The 10,554-nt window shown below is 32.7% G+C and overlaps 1 protein-coding gene across 10 annotated transcripts in view; it reads left to right on the forward strand.

The window, feature by feature from the left end:
• LOC149423210 (uncharacterized) overlaps positions 1 to 9,475 on the forward strand; it is a 205,508-nt gene extending 196,033 nt beyond the window's left edge. For 7 of the 10 annotated variants that reach the window (XM_089632574.1, XM_089632580.1, XM_089632579.1 and 4 more), the window contains 3 exons: positions 215 to 364; positions 1,183 to 1,256; positions 6,605 to 9,475. In XM_089632574.1, coding sequence (XP_089488700.1) covers positions 215 to 364; positions 1,183 to 1,256; positions 6,605 to 7,400 — 1,020 coding nt within the window. In that variant the 3' untranslated portion in view covers positions 7,401 to 9,475. The other 3 variants (XM_089632583.1, XR_016302279.1, XM_089632582.1) reach the window with 3 other exon arrangements.
• The last annotated feature ends 1,079 nt before the right edge of the window (positions 9,476 to 10,554 follow it).

Here is a 10,554-nt window from a genome sequence, read left to right on the forward strand (position 1 = left end):
CGTAGATACACTGAAATACTCAACACGTTGGACATTCAATGTGACCAGTCATGGTACTCGCTGAAGAACGGGCCGCCCTTCCTTCTGCTGGGAGAGCTGGATAAGGCGTTTCCTGCTACAACGTCACGGGAGTTATGTCGGGGACTATCTTTTATACATCCCACGTATCAAATCTACGTGTCCCCCAATATTTAATCAACTGTTTCTTTAACAGAGCCAACTTGAAGAAAGGGAAAGAATGGTGAAACTTCTTCAGCAGCAGATGAGCAAAATATCCCAGGACAACTCCCCCAATGGAGACCACAGCCGCTGCAACGGCCTCCCCAGTGATGACATGTGCAACGTGGCAACACAGACAGAAAGGGTAACTTAAAAAATACGAAACATCACATACCCTCAACAGAACATTTGATTTCCTTGGTATTTCATCTGCACTAAGTGCATAAGCCCAGTATGCTTTGCAGCTATTATAACTTCAGTATTTTGCTTTATTCCTTAACAGTAGCCCAGTGCTTTTAATAAAGTTCTCTAGGGTTGTCATTGGGTATTTTTCATAGTATCCTGATTCTGCAATGTGATGTTTGAGTCTTCTTGCCATCATGGCGAGATATTGACAATTGACACCATAGATCATTCATTCCCTCAGTGGTCTATATCCACCCTCGGGGTTCAATTTAGACCTGCAAAAAAAAAAATTGAATGTACATGAGATGTAAATGGGGGTCTATGAAAGTGAAACTTGTACATTTGATATTTGTAGCAATGCGTTGCGCCCATGCGCTCAATACCAACATTTGACCAAACTTGTATGATATTTTGAATTCTTCATTTATAAATACGAATGTCAGAGACAAACAGGGAAATTTTTGTCCGAAATGCGTTAAGGTGATATGAAGTATATTCTCGAAATTCCCTAGCCACCCTCCATACAAACCATCACTGGGGTCTACCCAAAACAGAAAAAATCGGCATCTGTTCTTCGGGACAAAAAAGTTTGTAGACCTCTGCCTTAGATGAATTAGTGAAATCATGGGAAATATTGTAACTCTAGTCGATTGTTTTTAACTACAGAGTATTGATGATGTATGTATTGGTACAAAATTATAATTTACATATATTTTGGCGAACAAGAGTTCTAGTTTATATTTGTTTGCTTATTTATATTCCTGTTTGTATTTTCAGTTGCGGCCTCTTTCACAGGGACAGAATTTACTCCAGAGCCTTTCTTCCGATACACACACAGGAGGATTAGTCAGGTATGTAGACAATTTCTTCAAATATCATCCCATCTGATACAAAGCTAACCCCATTCAATTACAGATTTAACCCGCTATCTGATAATACTGTTCGCCATTGAGTAAAGCACAGTTCTCATTGATTTTAGGTTTTTCGGACGAGCTTATCATTTCATTCACGACTCTATCTCTCATCATGTTCCACACTTTGCCCGTCTTCCATTACCGCATTGCAGTTTTACCTTTGCTCCGAACTCTTTCGGTCACCGAAGCCATCTTTTCACCTTCAACTATCATCTTCCCCTGGTCAATAAAACGGTTGACATAAGAATCATTGGACCCAGAAATAATGTGATTCGACGCATTATACAAAAGGGAAGTGAGCTTATCAATCGATTGAATAATTTCATATCTTCAACATTTAACTCATTTTCAATCATGAATCTGCTTCCCCTAAACATACGAAATCTGATTCCTAGTTTGTTGTTTTGATTTATTTCATCATTCATTATTAACTTACGCTTATAACTTTTGTTCTAAGCAGCTTTCCATTATTAAAATCATCATCTTTTAACCTCTTGAAAACTGGTGATGACTCAAAGTGAGTCAAACCTCCGTAAACACGGCAGGCGTAACTCATATGTGAGACGCTTTGTATGTGTATGTAACTACCCGATGTAAATTGCGTTTAGATGTATTAGAGCACTATGAATCCCACACATTGTTTAATGAAACTCCTGTAATATTCTGCACGCTGCATTGATGCCCAAAACAAATATAATTGGATTTGACAAAATAATACACGTTGGGGACATGAAATGAGCAGTTTTCACCTCGGGGACGACTCGGCTAGAGGAATTCGAGGGCAAAGTTCAATGAATCAGGTACAGTGGCTTGATTGCTTGCTGGCTGTCTGCCTTCTGTGTTCCGTGAACCTCCTGTGCTTATTGCATCTGTTTTACCACTCCTCCAATCTTTTCAATGACAGGGACTCTTGCTACAAAGGATGTGACGAGAACTAACCCTTAACCCTTCATACTAACTATTTCAACACCTGCGTGTGCCTTTTAATTTGTCCCTATCAAAGTCTTCTAACAATCGGTGACATATATCGATCTTCCTGAGTACTTCTCAATTTTACTGAAATATTTTTTCATTGTAAACTGTTTGTTAATATAGTAACTAAAACCCAAAAGAAACTTTATAACTGTTTTTTGCTTGGTTCAATCGAGCAACCAGCTTTGCTTTTACGCTTATTTTAAAACTGTTAACCAATTGAAAAGTTAATAATATTATTATCGTCATTACTATCAAAGGGAAACATGAAATAATTCGTCTTTTCGTCAGCAATATCTATTAACTCTTGGAATGCCAGAGAATCAGTACAACTCACCGCACTTGCCTGGATTTTATTCGCTCGTCAAGGAAATTATCGATCTTAATATTATCTAGCTTGTCGTGTCGTCACTTGCAAGCCTTGATTATTAATCTGTGAAAAGCGCATCGCAAATTCCATGTCAAATGTCATAATTTTTCATATTCAAAAATCACAGCACTGTATTTATGTACAGGAAAGAAAATTTATTTAGCTGGAAATATAATAAAACTAGAGCATTTTCATATTTGTTCTTAATATTATATTATTTTTATAACATTAAAGAGAAAAAAAAGAAATGTAAATATGTATTTCCTGTACTAAAAATAAATAAAAACTTACAAAAAGATTATTTTGCGAAAACAAGTAAGATATTATGAAAAAGAATGACGCATGACGGGCCGCTCCACATTTTGGCTGGTACTCCAAGGGTTAAGTGACGAGTTCATTATCAAGATTTTAGTTCAGTTTTTATGATAATATTTGTCACTTAATAGATATTACTGGTTTTTTTTAATTTAACTGGACAAACTTGGTATAAATAGATTAAAGTGAAACCATCTCAACTGGTGCCTTCTGTATTGCGTGTGATCTATCCAGAAAAGATGAAATCTTAAATGTTTATTTCTACACTTAATTTTTTAGATGTCAGTAGCTACCTACGCTTAAATACTTAGTCCTTAAAGGAGTTAAATGTTAGTAAAATGTTTTAAACAAAATACCTACATATTCGGTGTTCATATATAATATATAATTGAAACAGGGATCATCATTTTAGAAAGACCAAAAGTATATAAATATAGCTTAATTGAATAGGTGTATTATGTGTATTTAATACAATTTCTGAGAGTTTTAAATTCTAATAAAAACCTTAAAAAAGAATGCTCATTTTAACTAACTGGAAAATGCTGTGATTTTAAATGAATCATAATTTGTAATATTATTGCATTCGTTAATAAAGTACTATGGTTAAAAATCCCGCAAGGTATTGAAGCTTTTGCATGTTGTGTGGTTTTTATTTCATTAATTAGGTACCTAATTGTGTTGTGTAATAAATAACGATCAATTAACAGTGCCACCAATACTTTAAAAAATAATAATTCATCTGTGTTAGTAACAAATATAATTAGGTTTTAAGAGGTAATTAGTCATGTATACAATGGTTCCATGATATTTCATCAAAATTACAATTAAATATACCTTTAAAAAGTGATAAGAGTTATTAAAAGTGATGAAACAAAAACTAGGTTAAATAGTTACCTAGTTAATTAGTTTATGTCACCTTTTTAGGTGTTTTGAACTGTCATTTTGATGAGATACCTGGTCACCGTATACAATGTGTGTTTAATTATTTATTTCTACGTGAGAATATAATATATTATGTTTTAAGTATCATTTTTTACCAATGTTTTTTACTGTGTCTAAATTTTCCTACTTGTTACATAATTTACAAAAATTATACATGTATATTGGCCATTTACAAAAATTTACAATTTATACTCTGTAATATATTCGATTCGGCCGTGTACATTTTTTATAAGTTAATATTGATGCATTAGTTATCTTCTTTTGTAAGGAGTGCAATTTTTGAACAATACTTGCTTAATTTTTTTTTGGTGTTTTTTTTTTACATGTTCATTAACCAATGTATTTACTAAAAATAGATCAATTTATAATCTATTGTATGATAATGGTGATGTCAGTAGCAAAAAAAAAATATATTTAACTGTGAGTTCAAAAAGTCATTGTTAAAAAAGTCTATAACTTTAAAGGTTTTAAAGACGTTATGTATTACACTGTATGACATTATTATGGTGGTTAGACTGATTATTTTGGTCATGGAAATATTTTTGTGTGTTACACGCTGCTTCCTCAGGCCGTAAGGGTAAGTGAAGTACATTTAGATCTAAGTTTTAAGTTTTTCTCTTTTTCCTAATAGGTACTGAAGTTTTTAAAATTACCCTTATTTGGTTTATATCTACAAAGCTCTTTAAAAAATTAATAATATTTTTTCAACATTCAAAATAAAAAGATCTTATTTTTTATTTTCTATGGAATTAATAAAAAATAAAAATAAATTTTTTTTTGAAACTGTTGTTATTTTTTGTAAATTTGTAATTTTTTTTAGATGGAAAAAATTGCGAAAATATATGTATATTCTAAGTCAGAAGAGAAAGAAACATACAAACTTCACGTCATAATATTTGTCAAAAATCTGCCAGGGAGTGGAATATATGTTGTGTTTTATTATTTAAATATGGATTCATTAATTACTGTAGGGTCAGAGATGGTAATAATACTTAAAGTCCGGTGGTAAAGTACACAAACTTCTGGAGGTGATTCTATGTGATAGTACAAGTAAAATAGAAAAAAACACTTTTTTCAAAATTTCGTCATTTGTAGTTTTCAAGTAGAAAAGTTGAATTTTTTGTATGGACAAAATAATATTCTTCTATAGAAAAATATTTTTCCATTTCTAAAAAAGTTATTTTTCCTTTATACTTCTACCATCATGCAGAATCACCTCCTGAAGTTTGTGCGCTGTACACACTTTATAGTTTCTTTGTGCAACATTACTTAACTCTTTGCACGCGGCCGTATCGAAAGAGCGCTGGAATATCGGCCGTCAAAGTTCCCGTATCAACTGTTGATACAGCCGCGTGTGAGTATAGACTTTTTGCCGTAACAACAGTTGATACGGGAACTTTGACGGCCGATATTCCAGCGCTCTTTCGTCATAAATGTATTTCTTGCTCACTTGGACATTCGTAGAACTATCACGATGCTGACATCTACAAAAATTTCTCAAAAATAAAATTGTATTTCATAAAAAAGATCGATAATCAAGTGCGCCTCTTCGCGCCTTTTAGTCCTTTAGTTTACAAAAATTTCTCAAAAATAAAATTGTATTTCATAAAAAAGATCGATAATCAAGTGCGCCTCTTCGCGCCTTTTAGTCCTTTAGTTTACATTTTTGTCAACGGATGGCGTTAGTACTAGTATGTCATTCACAACTTTTCATAACTAAAAATGATAAGTGATCATGGTGTCCAACTTGTGTCTATCAACGCAGTGGCCTAAGTACACACACACCGAGAGTGGTTTATTTATGACGCCGAGTGAATGGCGGGACCACATTCAAAAGATACAGTACGTCTTTGTATGAAATTTTATGTTTTTGTTTTTATAAACATCTAAGAGTGTTGACACACGAGGATTTGTTTTCATACTGTGGAGAATAATCTGTTCTGTCTATATAGTCCAATAAATCATGCCAGAATGCTATAATTTGACATTTAATTGCGTGCATAGGTATTTGAAAATATGTACCGCGTACGGGTTTAGATAAAACGGAGCAAATAACGCGTTCAAAAGGTTAATAATAAAAATATTTTTCATTATACCGTGAAATGAAGCATCGAAGTCAATGGAACTTTCAGTTTGACTATATATATTTTTTTAAATCAGTGTGGGTTTTAACTGGCTATTTTTTATATGATGATTTCTCATGCTAAAAAAACTGTTTTTTTTTTTTTTTCTCTTTTATTTTATGTATTTGTTAAATATTACAATTTTCAACTACCATAATAGGCTAATGCCCGTGTAGTCATACAATGTCAAAATAAAAATAATAAAATATCGAAAAGTGTTAAAATTCTATTTGTTTCTAATTCTTTCTAGTAACATTTTCGAAATCTTAGAAAGATCTCTCCACTCGATTTTCTCCAAGTCTTTATAGAAAACATGCAAGTGGCTTATTGAACGAATAATACCGGTGATCAATAAAATGACCGATTAAGTACACTGCATTGTACTAAAAAATTGATCATGTTAATCTGACTATCTAACAAAGAAGTTAAATTTTTGCTTATATGTGTTATTTACCTTTCCATTCGCCCGTGATTATGCATTTAATGAGAAGTTGTTAGTTTCCTCTAAAACCGTAATAATTTGAATGTGTTTGTTGCCTGACTAAATCTGATGTATTTTACAGTTGGAATGAGCAATGGAAACCTAGCAAGCTTTCTTCCCCGAATGACTACCACCAACAGCATCCACCCACCGGCAGCTCCACCCCCCGACTGCGGAAACCATTCTCCAGTTCCGTCTCTTCCCCCAACAACAGTGACTGCGAGAAGTCCACCCACACCTCCTACACCCGCTCCCCTAACAGCACCCAGAGCTACCCGGAATCTGCTATCAACACCACTCCAACATCAGACAACTCAATTCACGTCAAAACCAACTGCCGAATCGGATCTAGATACCTCCAAGCTATAGCCAGCAAACAAAATGGTCAAAAGAAGGAACCAACCGAACGATCGTTAAGAAGTCGGTCTTTATACTCGTCCAGATCAAAATCAATAGAAAACTTCAACAATCACAATGTTTTTAGTAATAACATAGCCGTCAACACAGAAAACAAGACCAACGGATTCAAACTAGTCTTCAACAATCCTGAAACACCAAGGTTAAATATTAGAATACCCCTCAACGAAAGTGACACGCGTTCAACCAAACATCACAATTCCCATTCAAACATATTCAATGGACACAGCAATAGTATCGACCATAATGAATGCAACTACTTTAAAACTGATGGCAATCTTCTAAATGGGTACGGCAATGGAAACCACACGGACACCGATGAGAATTCTGACAGCGGATACAAATCTCTACCTCCTGTGATCGGATTGTCCAACAACCGAGTCAGCGGCATTCCGAGGAAATCGCCGCGAAATGAAATGAGATATTCATCTTCCAAACAAGCACAAACAAATAAATGTTGAGATGGGTTGTCATCGGAACTGTACAGCTAAATAATTTTAAACTGTTACTACAAATGTATTATTGCTTATACAGCATTTACTATTTGATATTTTATTTGTAAAACTTATTTATTTCAATGAAATAATCAATCATCTAATTTTAAACATCATGAATCATCTATCATTGTTTCTATACCTGTTAAGTATAAAGATCTGAAAGTAGACATTTGCTTTTACCTTTGAACAAACTGTTTGCGTAATTTCTTTCAAAACAAGTTTGCTTCTAGTAATTTGCTGCCGATTCAAAACCTTTCTTAACTAATTTCATTTGCATTTTTATCTATTGATTCATTATTTGTTTTACCGACATTTAGCGTAAGTCAATGTTTACGTTTCTGTGTACCTATTTTAATTGTAAATATATTTCAGCAAGCCTCGGTTAGTTAAAATAATGTTTGCTTCTCATGCTGACATTTTATATCCTCTTAGGAATTTATAAATTTGCCAAAATCATAATGTTAAGTATTTTAAAGATGTGATATCATTTTTTCTTTCCATGCAATTTGGATAAGTGTAAAGTAGCTGCGTTGTTTTGTATAGTTTTTGTCAATCTATTATCCCCACATTTCCTTTAATTTTAATACCTTCTTTAGATAATTAAGGACCTTTACACCCGCTTTAGCTTTCTACGCTCCATACCTTTTTATTTATTTAACTTCTTTTCACATTTTGCAGTAGCAGGGATGGAGTGTGGGAAAAATAATAATTGTTATCGTAAGAATATTATTATGTATACAATAATATTCAGGTATTTATATAACTTTGTCTCATAAAACACAACTTACTAAGCATATCACACTTTGAGTAGTTTAAAAAACGGTACAACTGGATTAGATTAGAATTTGACATCCAAACAGCAAAATAAGTGCTAATTTTTATTCCATTGGATAAAGCATAATTCTGGCCCCTTTTATCATATCGATTCTGTGTGTGTTTTTTACACTAGCAAGTTTACATGCAACGATATAAAATTTTTAAAAATTACTGCTCCAATTAAACCTGTAAATAAATTTGTATGTTTAACATTGTTCAGTATTATGATTGAAGTATTTAAAAAATATTATTTTAATTTTCAAGACTAATTGGTGCAATAATGTAATTTTTTTAATTCGTGAAATGTTTTGAACACTTGTTAGTAGAATAAAACAAACCTACCCGCACATATGGATAAGTTTAACAAAGGGTGTGGAAGTTTTGATAAATCTAGCAAATATTAATCGAGGTCAACTGTCAAATATCTGTTAGAGCTAGTCGTCGACTAATTGCCGAAAATGTTGATAATAACCTTTATCATGTTAAAGATGACATTTCAAACTTGGTCATGCAATTCACCTGGGCTTGGTTTCTCGATGAAGTAATTCCACTCGAACAACGAATGGTTCGACCCACTCATTTTCGAGTGGAATTATGTACCTTAGACGAAACTCAAGAATAAGAATGTAGACCGATGTATGTACTTTCGACGGCGATTGCGATCGCCTGGATTGCAGAATCGATACCCTGGTCTGTTGGTAATGGAGGCGAAAAATTTGTCTTGTCTTATTTTGCCTTCAAAATAGTTGTCCATATCATGCTGATTATTTTAGCAGTCCTAGTTTTCTTGTTACGATGTGTTTTATGTGAGAAAGAACAAAAGCATAATTAATATGTATCCTGTGATTGTAACAATATATATATGTATTTGCCTTAAAGTAGTTGACGTCTTCTATACATTTAATCCAAACCCATTTAGTTAAAAAAAACAATTTATAGGATTTACATATTATTATAATATTATTATGGTATCGCCTGCCAAAGATACACCTGTTTTTAATATATTATTATGTACCTAATATTTGTGCAGTTATTATTAAAAATTCTTCAATTTTTTATCTATTTTAGTTTTGTTGTAACTTTTTTAGTTTTATCTGAAATATATTATTAATTGATTGACTTGATACATATTTATGTAACTTTCCTTGGGTTTGTACTAAACTGATTATGTACTTATTATTTCTTTAACAATGTTCCTTCTTACCATATTGATTAATTTAGATTCTCTCGTAATATGGAGCTATTATATATTTTTAAGACGTAGTGAAATAAAAACATTAACTTAATAAAAGTTGTTGTTTTAATAAATTATCTTTATTTAATGCTTTGTTTTATTGATTTTACCACGGTCTTAAACTGAAATGTTATATTTCCAACGATTTGGGAGAATTTTTTCTTTCTTTCTCTATTTTCTCAAATTTAAGCCCCATTCAGATGGGGGTAAAATTTTCAGCGCTGATACTTTCCAGACAGGTTTAGTTTTTAGAAAGTTGATACCAGTATGATCAAATACTCTATATAAGTACCTACATAACATGATATTTAAAACTAATAATAGAGTTAACAATTCAGATTAAAACCTAGTTGTATTTTTGAACATGTCTAACCAACTCTCAAATTTAAAAATGTAAGTTAAATTAAAACTTACTTTTACAATTTCGTAAAAACAATTTGTTCGTTTTTAAATTTGTTTAGTTGTCAAATTTTAAAACTGACCTGGTTTTGCTTTATTAAAATAGACGGTGGATATTTATGAAAAAATAAAGAGTTAAATAAAACAGTTATTTTTCGTGTAGTAGCGTCACCAACTATAATGAAGATTTGTTTTATTTACTGTAAAAAAGCAATAAAAAAATTATACAAATGGGTGATAGGAATTATTGATCGACGCCTTATGAATGGCGAATGATGGTCAAAGTCTAGGAGTCAGTCATAAGGGTCTGAACTCTTTTTCTGCTGATTGCAAGATTGAAGTACAGCCGGAAAGCCCGCTGAGTGGCAACGAAAGAACGGCCATTTTCCAGAAACTTGTGGACAGCGAAGCCCCGGTGTTGTCCGGACCAACCCATGTTAACGACTGAAAACGGCATGACCCTCCCGACACAATGAGACCCCTCCCAAGTTCCTATTCCCACCACACGGGATGTACCAGCTCTTCAAAACAGCACTGTCTTTTTTGCTGCACCTTGTATAAAAATAAATTCTAAATGATGTTGGAAGTAAAAAAAAAAATAACTTTTTTCGAAATTTCAACGTTTTAAAGTAGTTTTTAGGTACAAAAGTTGAATTGTTCATATGAAGA

The sequence above is a fragment of the Hesperophylax consimilis genome, chromosome 6 (genome assembly GCF_061612785.1).
Source record: "Hesperophylax consimilis isolate HC1 chromosome 6, BYU_Hcon_1.0, whole genome shotgun sequence".
Taxonomy (NCBI): domain Eukaryota; kingdom Metazoa; phylum Arthropoda; class Insecta; order Trichoptera; family Limnephilidae; genus Hesperophylax; species Hesperophylax consimilis.